This window comes from Hyperoodon ampullatus, assembly GCF_949752795.1.
Source record: "Hyperoodon ampullatus genome assembly, chromosome: 3".
NCBI classification, from domain to species: Eukaryota; Metazoa; Chordata; class Mammalia; order Artiodactyla; family Ziphiidae; genus Hyperoodon; species Hyperoodon ampullatus.
Window position 1 is genome coordinate 24,846,561 of NC_136916.1, and position 20,678 is coordinate 24,867,238.

At 42.2% G+C, this 20,678-nt stretch overlaps 1 protein-coding gene across 3 annotated transcripts in view; it reads left to right on the top strand.

Moving 5' to 3' along the window:
- The window catches only part of PRKCQ (protein kinase C theta), a gene marked incomplete at both ends in the record, with an annotated part of 102,823 nt that overhangs the window by 78,882 nt on the left and 3,263 nt on the right, over positions 1–20,678 (top strand). For 2 of the 3 annotated variants that reach the window (XM_079699308.1, XM_079699309.1), the window contains one exon: positions 5,326–5,514. The exons of the other annotated variant lie outside the window; for it this stretch is intronic. In XM_079699308.1, coding sequence (XP_079555434.1) covers positions 5,326–5,514 — 189 coding nt within the window. The remainder of the gene's footprint in view (positions 1–5,325; positions 5,515–20,678) is intronic. 3 annotated transcript variants of the gene reach the window in all.

The following is a 20,678-nucleotide window of genomic DNA, read 5'->3' on the forward strand; positions in this document are numbered from 1 at the left end:
CTTATCCACTTTTCTATCCAAGGACGGGGCTCAAGTCTCGGCACGTTAAGGTGCTAATACATAGCTTTTCAAAGAGTGAACGAACAACTAGTGATAAGTGTGTGAGTGGTGACGGCTGTCTGATGGACAGACAGTGAGGGACCTCTGGTTTCCTGGGCAAAACAAATTTAGCAGCAAATCCCTGTCATAGCCAAAGTAACTGTAGCATCCTCAGTCTAAGAAACAGGAGACTCTGCCCTGTACGTATGTACTTAATTTAGATTTCACCTTGTTTAAATTCAAGCTTGGCCTCTGGTCAGCAAGAAATTATGGCTTTTACCTATCCTGTCTATACACGCCTTACGCCATACCCTTTCCCGGGCAATCCTACCTTCCCAATTCTGTTTCCCTTGGCATCTTCCAGAATTTACCTTCAGAGACTGGCTTCTCTCTGCAACTTCAATCTCATTCTCTCATCTTCAAGCCTGCTTGTCTTCACAAAATTCTACTCCTGGTCCTTTTTTTCTCCCTGTGCATTCTCTATGAACAGCTATATTTATGACTATGATTTCAACTCCAAAATCAGTATGACCAGCCCAAACTTCTTGCTTCAGACCTGTATGTCTGTTTACCTGCTGAGATCTCCAACTAACTGTCACAGGCCATTCAATCATAACAGATCCCAAACCCACTGTCTGTTGAAATTGCCCCCCACACACACACATGCACACACCCTTCTCCTTTATCCCTTTCTGGATGAATGACATACACATCCATCCATCCAGTCACCTAGCCAGAAAACTGGAATCCTCCAAGTCTTCTCCTTCCTTCTTACCCCTCCCAAATCCAGACACCAAGACCTTCTAAACATAGACCTCAGGGGTTCATACATCTGTTTTCATGCCTCCCCAATTTTGTGACTGTACTAAGAATCTCCCTTGATTCTTTTTTGATCCTCAAAATGAATCCCTTTGGGGATTAAATCAAGCTTCTCCAATCCTGCCCCCATCTTACAGTTACTGCCCTGGTCCAGGCCCTCAGCACCTCTGGTCTGGATCCTGGTGATGCCTTTTTACCCAGACTTTCCTCTCCATGACCACCCAACTGCCAGTGCCTCATCTTTCCATATTTTCCAATTTTTTGATCATGCTCCCTCATCAGTTAAAAAAGCATCACCAGCCTATGTATATTTATTATACATGATCACCAACTAATATAGTCTGTTATAAAACATGCAGAAAAAGGAACAGGCTGAACTTACAATGAAATAAAGTTTTAAATAACTAAGTTGTATTCTATTAATAATGCATTTTATGCTTTATTAAAATAATGAGGCTAAATCTCTTTGTAAAATCTGAGTTTAACACTTTATGATTCTGGCACTCAAAAGTCTGCTTGGTTTCTTTCAATTTCTGGTTTTATTGGCTCATAGCTGAAAAAGAGCCCTCACAAAGGCACACTGTAAGATAGATGCTACAGTATGTACGTAAGGCAAGGTTCGTGGCTGAAGAGAGTGGATATAAGTCCAGAATGCACAACAGTGTTTTCTGATTTAGCCAGCTTCCTGTCACAACTAATGAAATGGTCACTGTTTTTAGCTTCGTTATAATGTGACAAAGAGCTGGTACTAGGAGTAAGATCTCTGCACTTGCCGTTTTCTACTTTGCATCATTAGCATGGTCTTCAGCCCAAGTCTCTTTTGCAGATAACTTTTTAAGGACGTTCCATTTTGTGAAAATGAGTTTAGTTCAAACAGAACCCACTGATCCCCTTAACTGGGCATGCAACGCAAATGACGCACCTTAGGATAATAAGTAATCGTAATAGTGACGCACCTTACGATGTGCCGAAGACGAATGCTCCAGCCAAGCCACCACCAACTCCTCCCGAGATGGGGCTTCCCGTTCCTCCCTCGGGAAACCTAGTCACTGGTCAAATTTCTAAATGAGGGCATCAGTGCCACTACTGGAATTTTTTTTTTTTTTTTTTTTTTTTGCGATAGGCGGGCCTCTCACTGCTGTGGCCTCTCCCCCTGCGGAGCACAGGCTCCGGAGCACAGGCTCAGCGGCCATGGCTCACGGGCCCAGCCGCTCCGCGGCATGTGGGATCCTCCCAGACCGGGGCACGAACCCGTGTCCCCTGCATCGGCAGGCGGACTCCCAACCACTGCGCCACCAGGGAAGCCCTGGAATTTTTTAAACACGCATAAATACAAGTTCTAATATTTTCTTCCCGTGTCTCAGCGTTACGCCGTCTGGGTGCTCCCTGGGGTGCATGCCCTATTCTGAGGGCTGCTGTTCCACCACGTCACGAGATCTACCTCTTTAACGGGAAGATCTGTCATGCCACGCCTTTAAAAATATTCAGGAAGTCCCCATTGTCAGCTGGGTACAAGCCAAAACCCCAAGAGAAGGTCCTTAGTATGTCCTGAGACATCCGTTTCCTTCTCTCTCATATCCCTTAGCCATGCCCTCGGAATCCTTGGTCTGATTTACTCCTACCTCCAAAGTCATCGCCCTGAAGGTGCCTCTGGCTTCTTGTAATAATCAGTTGTTTCCTCCTCTGTGCTACCACAGCCCATGTGTAATCCCATTTGCCAGTAAACTGAATTTCTCACAGCTAAGGACCATGATTTATCCACCTTAGTGTCTAGTCTCCTCCTCCACAGCTCAGAGCACCCATCACCTGTTCCGTGAATGATCACACCAAGACATGCACCCCAGATGCCCATCTCTGAACATGTGCTGGAGATGGGGCCTCTTGTCTCTAGCCTCTCCCTTTTCCATCAAAATCCTACCCATTTTCCAAAGCTCCACTCACATGTCATCTCCGTTGTGAAGTTTTTCCTTTATCTCACTGACCCATTGCCCTCTCCCCAGGGACCTCAATGATATGGGCAGAGGGCCTGAAACACAAAAAATAAGTGCATTCAGGGCACCATCAGGAGCGATGCATGAAAAAGCAGACTGTGCTCCCTCAAACCAAGGAATAGCCTCACCAGCCCACATCTCCTGAGACCTTCCCCAAAGCTCTGTGGTTCCCTATGTCACGGTTATAGGACCAAGGGTCTAACATATAATTGGAGGCCCACACTCATTTTGACAAAGAATAGAAAATAGTTAAATAGGGAGACACCCTACTTTCCAACATCTACTAGCCACTTAGTAAGTCCAGGTGGAATTTCAGTACACAGAAGCAGCTCCCTGGAGAAAGCAGGAGTCACTTGGAAACCAGAGCCATAGAGGCATTGGTGGTCACTTGGTTTCTAAGGACGCTTTCCCCGCTGTGCACAGGCCATGTACAGACCTCAAATCACTAGCTCCAAGAGGTAGATGGAATTGTAGCTTTCTCTTGCTCTAAGAGAGAAAGAGGGGCTCTGACGTAAAGTGGTAACATCATTATTATCTGAATTATTTGAGTAAAGATGGGGAGAGAACAGGACAAAAGACACCATGGCCATAAGAGGGGACCAGGGGGGCTTCCCTGGTGGCGCAGTGGTTGAGAATCTGCCTGCTAATGCAGGGGACACGGGTTCGAGCCCTGGTCTGGGAGGATCCCACATGCCGCGGAGCAACTAGGCCCGTGAGCCACAACTACTGAGCCTGCGCGTCTGGAGCCTGTGCTCTGCAACAAGAGAGGCCGCAATAGTGAGAGGCCCACGCACCACGATGAAGAGTGGCCCCCGCTTGCCACAACTAGAGAAAGCCCTCACACAGAAACGAAGACCCAACACAGGAAAAATAAATAAGTTAATTAATGTCAGATGCAGGCTTGTGACATTCTCTGTCACACAGGGGAGGACGTAAGTCAGGCACCAGCAGATAAGCAAAGCTTTCATTTTGGCATTGGTGAGTGCAGTAGGTGGAATTCTAAGAGGGCCTCTAGGGTCACCATCCCCTGCTGAATACACACCTTCCTCCAATGATCCCATCACTAATTAAAAAAAAAAAAAAAAAAAAAAGAAGGCACCAGGGGCTGAGATAGAAAAAGAGCCACTCCAGCCATTGTTTCTACACCAATTTCTTTTAAAATATAGACTAATTTGAGCATGAATTAGATAGAAGTTTAAATCCTGGAAACATTATAATAGAAAAAGAACATTATGTAGTAAAATCCCAAAAGACCAGGGTCCAGAACATAGCTTTCAACTCACTAACCAGGCAACCTTAAAGAAGACACATAACCTCCCGAGGTCCAGTCACCGTCCTTTGTTAAATAGGGATAACAGGACCTACCCCAGAGGTTCTTATAAATAAACACAAAGTATGGGAAACACCCAGTACACATCAGCAGGCATTTGCAGACATTCTGTTCATACAGTGTATAACTGGGTGTGAATCGGCATTTTGCTTCTTTTTCCTAACTTAAATTCTTTACTAACATCCCCTAGCCTTGGAAGACTTAATTTCCACCTCAGCTGTCTCCTGTCCTTCCAAATTTCTTTCCATTAATCCACCAAACAAAATTGCTTACCAAGATGCGATGCTCAAAGCAGCTTCTGGTTGCCTTGGGCTCCCCCTTGTGGCACATCCTGGGAATTGCGTGTGAACTGGGCCCCACTTAAGGCAAATGTACCTGAACTAAGATTGCGCTGTGTGTGCATCTTTATTTTCTTTATCATTCTCCCTGGGTCTACTTTTACACTATTCCTTAAGGCTAAGTTTACTTTTTTTACTTTAGAATTAACCTCAGTATTCAAATATTGAGTTAAGGCCGGTAGATAGTATTTTTATACTGGAAGTCAGCGGCAGACTGCAAAATTCTGTTTGCAACTTGATCTTTATTTTCACAAATATCTATCAGATCGTTATCCTAGTCTCTCTTGGCATAATCACAAAATTTGACTCTTCGTAACCATGACTAGTTAGGTTTAAGGGGTGGACTTGGTCAGATGACCTCTTTGGCTGCTTGATTAGCTACAGAGCTTTATGCAAAGACTCAAGACCATAGAAGTCCATAAAACACATGGGTTTGGTTTAGATATTCACCTCAGAGGCACTGAAGGGCTTAGATACACATCAGCTCTCTTAGGTCTGAATCTACCACCCATGGGCTCCCATCACAGATAGGAAAATGAAGAGCTGATGGTACAATTTAGTTGTTTTGCTTAAGGCCAGAGGGGGGAAGAAAGATGTTGAAATTCAAAAACGTTGCTTAGCTTTGGTACTGCCCACTTATTTCTATGCAATCATTAACTTCACAAAAGCTACAGTTTTCAGTGTAATCTTTGCTAAAACCATGCACTGTCTTCATCAGTTATGTCCTGAGTAGCCTTGAAAAGTCCCTGCAGGGTTTTCAAGTCAACCTCGTTTTGATTCATTATGTCTCTGCCTTTTGGTCACACAGATCCTGCTGGGTCAGAAGTACAACCATTCTGTGGACTGGTGGTCCTTTGGCGTCCTTCTCTATGAGATGCTAATAGGTCAGTCACCTTTCCATGGGCAAGATGAAGAGGAACTCTTCCACTCCATCCGCATGGACAACCCCTTTTACCCACGATGGCTCGAGAAGGAGGCTAAGGACCTTTTAGTGAAGGTAAGAAGTGAAGTCAAGGAGACCTTCATATGATTAGTATTAGGTTTTCTGATCAGCGCTCCCATTCATTTCTAAATTCTGATTTATACATTGTAAACAGTAATTGTGTCAAACAAGACTTAAAGAGGATGCTCACCATTTGTTTTAACTGAGGCGCCAATAGGATGAACATTAGAAATCAAAACAAGTATAAGATAGACCTTCACGTGCATAATTTACAAAAGAAATGCCCAGAAACCAGTTCCATGACTCTTGAATGGCCTTGCTTTGAGATGTAATTGGTCTGTTGAACAAACAACTTTGGGCTTAAAAAGGTAGATAGCTAATGGGAAGCAGCTGCATAGCACAGGGAGCTCAGCTCGGTGCTTTGTGACCCACTGGAGGGGTGGGATAGGGAGGGTGGGAGGGAGGGAGATGCAAGAGGGAAGGGATATGGGAACAGATGTATAACTGATTCACTTTGTTATAAAGCAGAAACTAATACACCATTGTGAAGCAATTATACTCCAATAAAGTTGTAAAAAAAAAAAATTTGTTTCCCATAGTCCCTATTCAACCTATTCAGTCCACCTGGAACTGTAAAATTCCTAGAAGAAAACATAGACCGTAACTTCGTCAGCATCAGTCTTAGCAGTGTCTTCGGGGATCTGACTCCACAAGCAAGGGAAACAAAAGCAAAAATAAACATAGGGGACTACGTCAAACTAAAAAGCCTCTGCACAGCAAACGAAATCATCAAAATGAAAACTTTGTATGGGACAAGATACTTGCAAATCATATATCTGATAAGGGATTAATATTCCAAAATATATAAAGAACTCATACAACTCAACAATAAAAACAACCCAATTTTAAAATGGACAAAAGAGGATCCGAATAAACAATTCTCAGACATACAGATGGCTAATAGGCACATGAAAATGTGCTCAACATCACTCATCAGGGAAATGCAAATCAAAACCACAATGAGCTATCACCTCACACCTGTGAGAATGGCTCTTATCAAGAAGACAAGAGATAATAAGTGCTGACGAGAAGGTGGAGAAAAGGGAACCCTCCTGCACTGTTGGTGGGAATGTAAATCAGTAGAGCCACTATGGAAAACAGTATGGAGATTCCTCAGAAAGTTAAGAATAGAACTACCATACACTCATATGGTATTCCACCTCTGGGTATTTATTCGGAGAACATGAAAACACTAGTTGGAAAAGATATATGTACCCCTATGTTCATTGCAGCATTATTTTACAATAGCCAAGATATGGAAACCACCTAAGTGTTTATCAATGGATGGATAGATGAAAATGTGGTATATATACACAATGGAATATTACTCAGCCATAAAAATGAAATCTTGCCATTTACAACACCATGGATGGCCTAGAGGGTGTTAAAGTTAGTGAAATAAGCCAGACAGAGACAAATACCATGTGATTTCACGCATGTGGAATCTAAAGAAAAACAACAGGAAACAAACACAATAAAATAAAAACAAGCTCATAGATGCAGAGAACAGATTAGTGGTTCCCAGACGACTAGGGGTTTGGGAAGATTGGGCAAAGAATGGGTGAAAGGGGTCAACGCTATGGTGATGGATGGTAACTAGACTGTGGTGGTGATGACTCTGTAGTGAGTTTAGTGCTGCACAGCTGACACGTATCACTAAAAAGCTTCCCCTGCCCCTGGACGAAGACTTGGACAGGATGTGTAACTTTCTGCTCACTCTTGGGTAAAAGACAAACTTCTTGTCACTCCTAAGTCATGAAACACTGTCTCAGCTGAGAAGTTAAAGCTGTTCAGTCCAAGATATAAGTCATCACATCAATCTTAACTCAAAAGACACCCGCTCCCTTTCCTCTGGCCAAGTTCATGGCTGGCAGCCACTCACCTTTGGAGAAGGGAGTATGGTCATAGTGTGTCTACCGCATGTATGTTCTCTTCCCCTCCAGCTCTTGGCTTTCTTTTTCGGACCAAACACACGGAGAGGCTGGAGGGATTATAAGGAGAAAGGGCTGCTCTTATATGGCTGAGGGGCTTCCTGCTCTTTGAACCTGGTGGGTTTTAAAGCCAAGGCTTTGGGACTTCCCCGGTGGTCCAGTGGTTAGGACTCAGCACTTTTCACTGTCATGGCCCGGGTTCAATCCCTGGTCAGGGAACTAAGATCCTGCAAGCTGCTCAGCATGGCCAAAAAAATAATAATAAAATAAAATAAAGCCAAGGCTTTGTATGAGATTCTAGCAGGTGTTCTGGAAATACCTATAACTGGGAACATTTTTAGCTGAAGCTTTTGACATACAGGCTGCTCAATCCATTCTGCAGCCCAGCTTCTGTACCAAACTCTAAGCCAGCAACACTCCACCCCAACGAGACTCATTGCCTGCCGAGTGGGCAATCTCACAGGCAGTCCTTCAGGTGGACGCAGACCAGCTCTCCTGCCACGTTCCCTACCTGCGTCCATGGGAAACACTGATGTATTTTTCATCTTGAATCCTTGACTGTTACCATCTTAGCAGCAATCTCCAGAATTTACCAACAAAGCCGGAGTCACACACCGCCCATGATAACCCAGGATCAATTAAGAATTGGCACCCAGAGCTACAGATGTAAACCAGACTCCAAGAATCACTAGCTGTAAACCAGGAGCTCCCAGGGCAAACCAATACAGAGACGGAGGAAGCACCTGAAAGCCATCATTAAAGATTTACACTTTAAGTCCCACTTTACCTTTTTTGAAGGTGCAAAATTCCATCTACAGTGTGATTGTAACAAGTTGTAAAAAACAACAACTCATGCTAATTACATATCACAGTAAGCACCTACATTTATTGAGCTGTCCCAGCAACTATGTGGATCAAAAAGACCTACAAGTGTTACCAAGGCCCAGAAAATCTAAAGTGGACCGAGAATACAAGTGTTTTGAACAAAACAGGGTTTTGATTTGTGGCAACTCATATCAGCTGGCTAAAAAAAAAGTCATTTAGGGAAATAATTTTTAGCCCTGCTCTTCTTACAATGAAAAGGGGGCTAGGATAAGATCTTTCAACATCAGACGCTATTAATGAATTTTAACTCCAAACTTATAAGATTACCTAGCCCGTCTTTTTTCTCACGAAGAACTCAAAATTAAATTTAAAGGGCATAATAGACTTCTACCTCTCTCATACAGCTCTCAGCTTGTCTAGGGTTATCTGAAATGTTGCAGCAACTGTGGACTTCTCCCTAAAGAATCAAGGTCTTGAATCTGAAGTGCTGACAAAGCCCCAGGAGGAGACCCAGCCCAAGGCTGATGGTATTTAAAAATCTGAACCAGTACCCCTCAGCTTTCACTTTCCAATTGATCCGAACAAGCAATAAACTTAGAAAACTCCACAAACGGCCAATTAAATTCACTTTTAATGACTGGACAAAACATCTGTAAAATGAAAGCTAATTTCATAATTAACCAATTTAAAAAAAAGAGAGGACAAGAGTAAAAATAAGTTAGCAGGATTGGAACGTAAAACAGTTTTGCTTTCCATAAGGGCAACTTCAGGCATTGTTACAGTTGCTATGTTTCTTTTAACTGGCTCTTGGAAGGACTTAATTGAGGTATGTTAGTTGGCTCTAGCTGCCATAACAAAATATCATAGACTGGGTGACTTGGACAACAGAAATTTGTTTACTCACAGTTCTGGAGGCTGGAAGTCCAAGATCCAGGCCCAGCAGGATCTTGGTGAGAGTCCTCCTGGCTTGCATACGGCTGCTTTCTGGTGTGAAAGCTCTGGCATCTGCTCAATCCCTGGCATGAAGGCTGCACTCAGAAGGCCTGGGCCATCAAAACTCACTGGTAAAAGGAAACGAGGAAAAAGCTTGGAGAGTCCGGAGGCCCTGGAGCCGCCATTGCAATCTACCGTTACCATAACGCTGAACAGCTGTGCCTCCCAAACCCAGCTCCTCCCAGCTCAGCAAAGGGAGAACACCTGGCAAGGATGTGGTGAAGGCTTAACTGGGACCAGGTGAAGGTAATGGAAATAAGTCCACGGAAAGACGCTGGGAGTGGTAGTTTCCAAAGGAGAGGAAGACTGGGGAGGAGGAAAGGATTACTTCCAGTTGGAGGAGAAAAGTTGCAAAGTCGTGTGTGTGGAATATTATGCAGCAATTAAAAGGATGGAACTATTGACTCATATAGCAACCTGGATCACAAGGGCATTAAGCATAGTGAAAAAAAAAAAACAGGCCAATCTCAAAAGGTCACATACTGTATGAGTCCATGTATGTATTAACACTCTTGAAAGGACAACACTGTGGAGATGGAAAGCAGATCAGTGGTTGCCAGGGGTTAGGGATCATGGAGGCAGAGGAATGACTGTAAAGGGGAACCCCAAGGGAGATCTTTGTGGTGATAAGACTTTTCTGTATCCTTTTTGTCCTGGTGGTTACCTAGGCCTACACATGTGATAAAAGGACATAGAACAAGACACACACAGTGTACTGGTTTTGATATTGTGCTATCACCATATATGATGGAAGCATTAGGGGAAACTAGGTAAAAGGTACACAGGGCATCTCTGTACTATCTTTTCAACTTCCTGTGAACCTATATATATAGTCTGAATGTTTGTGTCCCCCCAGAAAATCATATGTTGAAGTCTTCTAACCCCCAATGTGATGGTTCTAGGAGGTGAGGCCTTTTGGCAGTAATTAGGTGTAGATGAGGTCAAGAGGGTGGGGCCCCCATCATGGGATTAATGCCTTTATAAAAAGGGGGAGAGAGAGAGATCTCTCCCTCCAAACACATGCACCAAGAAAAGGTTGCTACTAACCTCTGCCCACCAGAGCAAAAGCCAGCTCTACCCACCACCAGTCCCTCCAATCAGGAAACTTCCACAAGCCTCTTAGATAGCCTCATCCACCAGAGGGAAGACAGCAGAAGCAAGAAGAACTACAGTCCTTCAGCCTGTGGAACAAAAACCACATTCACAGAAAGACAAGATGAAAAGGAAGAGGGCTATGTACCACATGAAGGAACAAGATAAAACCCCAGAAAAACAACTAAATGAAATGGAGATAGGCAATCTTACAGAAAAAGAATTCAGAATAATGATAGTGAAGATGGTCCAGGACCTTGGAAAAAGAATGGAGGCAAAGATCAAGAAGATGCAAGAAATGGTTAACAAAGATCTAGAAGAATTAAAGAACAAACAACAGAGATGAACAATACAATAACTGAAATGAAACACACACTAGAAGGAATCAATAGCAGAATAACTGAGGCAGAAGAACGGATAAGTGACCTGGAAGACAGAATGGTGGAATTCACTGCTGCAGAACAGAATAAAGAAAAAAGAATGAAAAGAAATTAAGACAGCCTAAGAGACCTCTGGGACAACATCAAACGCAACAGCATTTGCATTATAGGGGTTCCAGAAGGAGAAAAGAGAGAGAAAGGACCTAAGAAAATATTTGAAGAGATTATAGTCGAAAATTTCCCTAACATGGGAAAGGAAATAGCCACCCAAGTCCAGGAAGTGCAGAGAATCCCATACAGGATAAACCCAAGGAGAAACACGCCGAGACACATAGTAATCAAATTGGCAAAAATTAAAGACAGAAAAATTATTGAAAGCAGCAAGGGAAAAACGACAAATAACATACAAGGGAACTCCCATAAGGTTAACAGTTGATTTCACAGCAGAAGCTCTACAAGCCAGAAGGGAGTGGCATGATATACTTAAAGTGATAAAAGGGAAGAACCTACAACCAAGATTACTCTACCCGGCAAGGATCTCATTTAGATTCGATGGAGGAATCAAAAGCTTTACAGACAAGCAAAAGCTAAGAGAATTCAGCACCACCAAACCAGCTCTACAACAAGTGCTAAAGGAACTTCTCTAAGTGGGAAACACAAGAGAAGAAAAGGACCTACAAAAACAAACCTACAATAATTAAGAAAATGATAATAGAAACATACATATCGATAATTACCTTAAACGTGCATGGATTAAATGCTCCAACCAAAAGACACAGGCTCACTGAATGGATACAAAAACAAGACCCATATATATGCTGTCTACAAGAGACGCACTTCAGACCTAGGGACACATAGAGACTGAAAGTGAGGGGATGGAAAAAGATATTCCATGCAAATGGAAGTCAAAAGAAAGCTGGAGTAGCAATACTCATATCAGATAAACTAGATTTTAAAATAAATAATGTTACAAGAGATGAGGAAGGACACTACATAATTATCAAGGGATCATTCCAAGAGTAAGATATAACAATTATAAATATATATGCACCCAACATAGGAACACCTCAATACATAAGGCAACTGCTAACAGCTCTAAAAGAGGAAATCGACAGTAACACAATACTAGTGGGGGAGTTTAACACCTCACTTACACCAATGGACAGATCGTCCAAACAGAAAATTAATAAGGAAACACAAGCTTTAAATGACACCATAGACCAGATAGATTTAGTTGATATTTATAGGACATTCCATCCAAAAACAGAAGATTACACTTTCTTCTCAAGTGTGCATGGAACATTCTCCAGGATAGATCACATCTTGGGTCACAAATCAAGCCTCAGTAAATTTAAGAAGACTGAAATCATATCAACCATCTTTTCTGACCACAATGCTATGAGATTAGAAATCAATTACAGGGGGAAAAAACGTAAAAAACACAAACACATGGAGGCTAAACAATACGTTACTAAATAACCAAGAGATCACTGAAGAAATCAAAGTGGAAATCAAAAAATACCTAGAGACAAATGACAATGAAAACACGACGATCCAAAACCTATGGGATGCAGCAAAAGCAGTTCTAACAGGGAAGTTTATAGCTATACAAGCCTACCTCAAGAAACAAGAAAAATCTCAAACGAACAATCTAACGTTACACCCAAAGGAACTAGAGAAAGAAGAACAAACAAAACCCAAAGTTAGCAGAAGGAAAGAAATCATAAAGATCAGAGCAGAAATAAATGAAATAGAAACAAAGAAAACAATAGCAGAGATCAATAAAACTAAAAGCTGGTTCTTTGAGACAATAAACAAAATTGATAAACCATTAGCCAGACTCATCAAGAAAAAGAGGGAGAGGACTCAAATCAATAAAATTAGAAATGAAAAAGGAGAAGTTACAACAGACACTGCAGAAATACAAAGCATCCTAAGAGACTACGTCAGGCAACTCTATGCCAATAAAATGGACAACCTGAAAGAAATGGACAAATTCTTAGAAAGGTATAACCTTCCAAGACTGAACCAGGAAGAAATAGAAAATATGAACAGACCAATCACAAGTAATGAAATTGAAACTGTGATTAAAAATCTTCCAACAAACAAAAGTCCAGGACCAGATGGCTTCACAGGTTAATTCTGTCAGCGATTTAGAGAAGAGCTAACACCCATCCTTCTCAGATTCTTCCAAAAAGTTGCAGAGGAAGGAATACTCCCAAACTCATTCTATGAGGCCTCCATCACCCTGACACCAAAACCAGACAAAGATACTACAAAAAAAGAAAATTACAGACCAGTATCACTGATGAATATAGATGCAAAAATCCTCAACAAAATACTAGCAAACAGAATCCAACAACACATTAAATGGATCATACACCATGATCAAGTGGGATTTATCCCAGAGATGCAAGGATTCTTCAATATATGCAAATCTATCAATGTGATACACCCTATTAACAAATTGAAGAATAAAAACTATATGATCATCTCAATAGATGCAGAAAAAGCTTTCGACAAAATTCAACACCCATGTATGATAAAAACTCTCCAGAAAGTGGGCATAGAGGGAACCTACCTCAACATAATAAAGGCCATATATGACAAACCCACAGCAAACATCATTCTCAGTGGTGAAAAACTGAAAGCATTTCCTTTAAGATCAGGAACAAGACAAGGATGTCCACTCTTACCACTGTTATTCACCATAGTTTTGGAAGTCCTAGCCACGGCAATCAGAGAAGAAAAAGAAATAAAAGGAATACAAATTGGGAAAGAAGAAGTAAAACTGTCACTGTTTGCAGATGACATGATACCATACATAGAGAATCCTAAAGATGCTACCAGAAAACTACTAGAAGTAATCAATGAATTTGGTAAAGTTGCAGGATACAAAATTAATGCACAGAAATATCTTGCATTCCTCTACACTAATGATGAAAAATATGAAAGAGAAATTAAGGAAACACTCCCATTTACCACTGCAACAAAAAGAATAAAATACCTAGGAATAAACCTACCTAGGGAGACAAAAGACCTGTATGCAGAAAACTATAAGACACTGATGAAAGAAATTAAAGATGATACCAACAGATGGAGAGATATACCATGTTCTTGGATTGGAAGAATCAATACTGTGAAAATGACTATACTACCCAAAGCAATCTACAGATTGAATGCCATCCCTATCAAATTACCAATGGCATTTTTTTACAGAACTCGAACACAAAATCTTAAAATTTGTATGGAGACACAAAATACCCCGAAGAGCCAAAGCAGTCTTGAGCGAAAACAAACAGAGCTGGAGGAATTAGACTCCCTGACTTCAGACTATACTACAAAGCAACAGTAATCAAGACAATATAGTACTGGCACAAAAACAGAAACATAGATCAATGGAACAGGATAGAAAGCCCAGAGATAAACCCACACACCTATGGTCAACTAATCTATGACAAAGGAGGCAAGGATATACAGTGGAGAAAAGACAGTCTCTTCAATAAGTGGTGCTGGGAAAACTGGACAGCTACATGTAAAAGAATGAAATTAGAACACTCCTAACACCACACACAAAAATAAACTCAAAATGGATTAGAGACCTAAATGTAAGACCGGGCACTATAAAACTCTTAGAGGAAAACATAGGAAGAACACTCTTTGACATAAATCACAGCAAGATATATTTTGATCTACCTCCTAGAGTAATGGAAATAAGAACAAAAATAAACATGTGGGACCTAATGAAACTTCAAAGCTTTTGCACAGCAAAGGAAACCATAAACAAGACTAAAAGACAACCCTCAGAATGGGAGAAAATATTTGCAAACGAATCATCGGACAAAGGATTAATCTCCAAAATATATAAACAGCTCATGCAGCTCAATATTAAAGAAACAAACAACCCAATCCAAAAATGGGCAGAAGACCTAAATAGACATTTCTCCAAAGAAGACATACAGATGGCCAAGAGGCACATGAGAAGCTGCTCAACATCACTAATTTTAGAGAAATGAAAATCAAAACTACAATGAGGTATCACCTCACACCAGTTAGAATGGGTATCATCAGAAAATCTACATACAACAAATGCTGGAGAGGGTGTGGAGAAAAGGGAACCCTCTTGCACTGTTGGTGGGAATGTAAATTGATACAGCCACTATGGAGAGCAGTATGGAGGTTCCTTAAAGAACTAAAAATAGAACTACCATACGACCCACCAATCCCACTACTGGGCATATACCCTGAGAAAACCATAATTCAAAAAGACACATGCAGGGCTTCCCTGGTGGCGCAGTGGTTGAGAGTCCGCCTGCCGATGCAGGAGACACGGGTTTGTGCCCCGGTCTGGGAAGATCCCACATGCCGCGGAGCAGCTGGGCCTGTGAGCCATGGCCACTGAGCCTGCGCGTCCGGAGCCTGTGCTCCGCAACGGGAGAGGCCACAACAGTGAGAGGCCCGCATACAGCAAAAAAAAAAAAAAAAAAAAAAAAAGACACATGCACCCCAATGTTCATTGCAGCACTATTTACAATAGCCAGTTCATGGAAGCAACCTAAATGCCCATCGACAGACGAATGGATAAAGAAGATGTGATACATATATACAATGGAATATTACTCAGCCATAAAAAGGAATGAAATTGGGTCATTTGTAGAGACGTGGGTGGATCTAGAGACTGTCATACAGAGTGCAGTAAGTCAGAAAGAGAAAAACAAATATTGTATTTTAACACATATGTGTGGAACCTAGAAAATGGTATAGATGAACTGGTTTGCAGAGCAGAAATAGAGACACAGATGTAGAGAACAAAAACAAACGTATGGACACCAAGGGGGGAAAGCCGCGAGGGGGAGGTGTGATGAATTGGGAGATTGGGATTGACATGTATACACTGATGTGTATAAATGTATGACTAGGGCTTCCCTGGTGGCGCAGTGGTTGAGAGTCTGCCTGCCAATGCAGGGGACACGGGTTCGTGCCCCGGTCTGGGAAGATCCCACCTGCCACGGAGCGGCTAGGCCCGTGAGCCACGGCTGCTGAGCCTGCGCATCCGGAGCCTGTGCTTCGCAATGGGAGAGGCCACAACAGTGAGAGGCCCGCGTACCGCAAAAAAAAAAAAAAAAAAAGTATGACTAATAAGAAAACAAATAAGTAAATAAAAATAAATAAATAAATAAGTAAAAAGGAAAAGGCCATGTGAGCACTCAGCAAGCAGACGGCCATCTACAAGCCAGGGAGAGACGTCTCACCAGAAACTGACCATGTCAGCACCTAGATCTTGGACTTCTCACCCCCAGAACCATGAGAAATAAATGTGTGCTCTTTAAGCCTCCCAGTCTCAGCCCAAGCAGACTGAGACACTATAATTATTTCAAAATAAAAAGTTGAAAAACAAAACTAAATCTAAGGCTAAATTCCAGCAAATATGAAAAAAAAAAAAAGAGAGAGTCAGCTGCAGTTTCAGTGGCAGGAAGAAGATTTGCTGTGAGAGTAGAAAGTGAATTTGGTGACTAAAGCAGAGACCAAGACAGTTAAGGATAAAGACAGTGAAGAAAAAGGACTTGCTGGTGAAAGAGGTTTTAAACCCACGTAGAAGAGTCTGGGCTTATTCTTTCTCCTGTGAGTTAATAAAAATTCTCTGTTCTTGTCCATGAAGAAGACAGCTGTCTGTTTTCCAGGAGCTGGGCTGATAAAAATTTGTGGCCACCCGGCAATGTGCTGGTTGTGAGACTGGCTTCTAGTTGCCCCTGTGCCTCTTGTGCTCTGATTTTAATCCAACAGCCCCCACAGCCCTGAGCTCCCTTTTCTGCAAAAATCAAAGGTGATCTATCATATCTAGAGAAAACTCCTCTAGGGAATTTTACATAATGTTCTGAAAGCCAGAAGTAACAGGTCCTCTGGAAACACTAAGCAAAGAGTATTCAGCGGCCTCTGTAACAGCAGTGGTGTCAGTAACAGACTTCAACCTCTTTAGCCCTCAAAGGGCACGGATGCACGTAGTGCGCTGAACACATGCACATCATGAGAGGCTGTGCGCTCCGTCCAGAATTACAGCTGGAAAGGAAACAGTCGACAAAACGAAATGACAGCCTACCGAATGGGGGAAGATATTTGCAAATTGTATGACCAATGAGAGATTAATATCCAGCATGTATAAACAGCTCATACAACTTAACATCAAAAACAATTAAACAGGGCTTCCCTGGTGGCGCAGTGGTTGAGAGTCCGCCTGCTGATGCGGGGGAGGCGGGTTCGTGCCCCGGTCTGGGAGGATCCCGCATGCCGCGGAGCGGCTGGGCCCGTGAGCCATGGCCGCTGGGCCTGCGTGTCCGGAGCCTGTGCTCCGCAACGGGAGAGGCCACAACAGTGAGAGGCCCACATACCGAAAAAAAAACAAAAAACAAACAACAAACAACAAACAACAAAAAAAAACAATTAAACAAAACCAAAAAAAAAGAACCAACCCGATTAAAAAAATGGGCAGAAGACATTTTCCAAAGAGGAAATGAGGATGGCCAACAAGCACATTCAAAGAATGTGCTAATCAAGGAACTACAAAATCAAACTAATCAAGGAACTGCAAATCAAAACCACAATGAGCTATTGCCTCACACCTGTCAGAATGGCCATCATCAAAAAGAACACAAATAACAAATGTTGGCGAACATGTGGAGAAAAAGGAGCTCTAGTATACTGTTGGTGGGAATGTAAATGGGTGCAGCTACTGTGGAAAACAGTATGGAGGTTTCTCAAAAAACGAAAAATAGAACTACCACATGAGCCAGCAGTTCCACTCCTGGGTATATATCCGAAAAAAAACAAGAACACGAATTCAAGAAGATACATGCACCCCAGTGTTCATAGCAGCACTATTTACAATAGCCAAGACATGGAAGCAACCTAAGTGTCCATCAATAGATGAATGATAAACAAGATTATATATATATATATATTTTGTATATATATACACACACATGCACATGCACAATGGAATACTACTTAGCCATGCAAAAGAATGAAATTTTGCCGTTTGCAACAACATGGATGGACTTGGAGGGCATTATGCTAAGTGAAGTAAGTCAGACAGAGAAAGACAAATACTGTATGATATCACTTATATGTGGAATCTTAAAATTACAAAAAACTATTGAATATAACAAAAAAGCAGAGTCACAGATATAAAGAACAAACTACTGGTTACCAGTGGGGATGGGGTGAGGGAGTGGGAGACACAAACTGTTGGTGTAAGATAGACTCAAGGATGTATTGTACAGCACAGGGAATATGGCCAATATTTTGTAATAACTGTAAATGGAAAGTAACCTTTAAAAATTGTATAAAATTAAAAAAAATTTTTTTTTTTAAGAATTACAGCTGGGACACTGCTGTCCAGTTGACTATTATCAAAGACACGCCCCTTTCTTCCTCATTTATTCATCCAGGATATCCTGTCCATTTGTTTGGAAAATGATGGAAAACGAATGATCGCAAACAGAAATACCTCTCCCTTTTGTAGAAAGAGCCATCTGAAGAGGGACTAAAGAGGGAGGGAAATTCCAGTGGCAGGCGCTGAGCCCGGAGGAAGCGGGGGTCCATCCCCAGCAGCCCAGCACTGCTTTCTTGCCCAGATAGCCGAATAAATTTAAACAAATTCCAGCTGCATCCTGGCCATTTATGTCAGAGATGTGCTTTTTCCTGTAAGTGTAAACCACACTTCTGACAGCTTTTATGAAGAAAAATCAAGTCTTTCTTTCATGAACATTTATTCCTTCAGTGCAGCCTCCCGGTGGCAGAGACGATGACCTCCCATAAGGTCAACAGGCATCTTCAGGACCAGGGTGGGGGGTGATTGGCTGCAGGGCAGAGAAGATAATTCACTCGTCTGTGCAAAATGGGAAAGGATTTTGAGTCTCGAGGCTGGAGATCATACTATCTATTCATTATACATTTTATCTTAAAAAAATTTTTTTTTAATTTCACAGGTACATATACCAGGTTCAGGAGGCTCTTTGTCATGATCCTCTTGGAACAAATGCCACATGTTACTGGGGAAAACTAACAGGAAACCTAGCGTGTGCACACTTCTAACCTGATTCCCTGAAGCATTTAATTATAACAACCCGAGGCTGGGTTTCAGCTTGTTCATGGGGCACTCACACCTTCTCTCTAACCTTGCTTCATCAAAATGTCCTTAAGAAGTGGAAGTCGATCATTTGTCAGGATCATTTCAAGGCAAGGGATGGGGGGCAAGTCACTTATTCCCTCTTGTCCTGAAAGCATCAATCTGCTTTTCCCTCTCTTGACTCTTGCTGGTGTCTGAGTCTATAGGAAAGTGTGCTTTACTGTGAACTTTTCTCTAGGCTGTTCTATATGCTGAAACCAAGAGACTAACAGAAGACAGAGACTTTAAGCCACATAATCTGGAAAGAAAGTGGAAAGACAGCTTACTCATGTATTCAACAAACATTTATCGAGTGTCTGCTTTGTACATGGCACTGGGCTGGATTCTGTAAGAAACAGAAACATAAATGATATCTGCCTTCCAGAGGTTACACTACAGCAGGAAAGACAGTCTTTAAATACACACACACACACACACACAGCGTGCTAATTTCCTTTAGTAGAAGGGAGGTGTTCTATGGACCACAGAGGAGAGACCATCCAAAACCAGAAGTAGGAAGGGGTTGCTCATCATTTAGGCTCTACTGCTGGCTAGATGCGTGGTCTTGAGCAAGTTACTTAGCTACGCTGAGCCTTGGTTTCTAAAAGCTTTCTGCTTTTAGAATCTGCCTTTAAAGTCAAGATGGTTTTGATGAGGCCTCTAGCACAAGACCTTACTCTCAAGGGACACTGGGTGGGATGGGTGATGTAACCAACCATGTGAATATGACTTGACGAGGAGAGAGAGCTCACCGTGGGTGGAGGCAATCAAAGAAAGCTTCACAGAGAAGAGGGGGTGTAAGCTGAATCCTGACAGGTGAGTCAGGATTTAAAGAGGAAGAGGAAGAAATGGGAGTGGATGTGGGGAGAGGGAAACCCTGGCAAGACGGAGATGTCATTGGTGAGGGGCAGAGGTAGGAAAGGCAGATGCGTATTCAATGAGCAGACGTGTCCGGATGGACGAGAAGGTCACAGTGAAATCAGAGGACGAGTGTCAGCATTGCAGGGAGCCTGGAAGGCGGGCCTAGGGGTTCAGGGGATGTTAGGACTCACAGGACATAAGAACCACCTTGTCTGACCCTTCATTTTACAGGTGACAGAACTGAGACTCAGAAAACTTGCCCCAGGCCATGTCGGTCGTAAGCCTCTTGAATGACAGTCTCATGTTATATCCACTATGCAGTGATTTTCTAATGGGGTGCTTTGGAACCCTAAGTTTCCATAGAGGGGCCTCAGTGGCCTCCATATGAAAAAGGAGAGAGGAAGCTGGGGCCATTCCAACAATTTACCACTTGGATATACTAGGTGGTTGCATGAGGTCTCACTTGGGCTTTAAGAGGAGTCTCCTAATTAAAAAAAAAAGAAAGAAAAAAATCTCCACTTTGCTACAGCATGGTAGTTAGTTAGTTAGTGATTATAGACTAGAGCTTTTGAAGATTTTGACTACACATAAGACTGACTCTTCTTATAAGAGGTATAAGCACGAGGTTCATGCAATGTAGATGTAAACGGAGGTCCAGTCCTGCCAGAACTTCATGGAAAATCACTGCACTTGACTTGGATTCTGTTTTCAAGACTCAGAGTCTCTGTGTGATACCCTGTAATAAGCAGTTATTTGATACATAAACATCTAGCTGATGTAAGAGAAGAGATAACTACTCCAGACCCCCAGGACCCGAGACTATTCTAGGACTTTTCTACTTCCTTAAAGCCCTTGACATGTTTTATTTAAGTTTGAAGAGTTTCCAGGTTTCTTTCCTGTCCTGGCCAATGT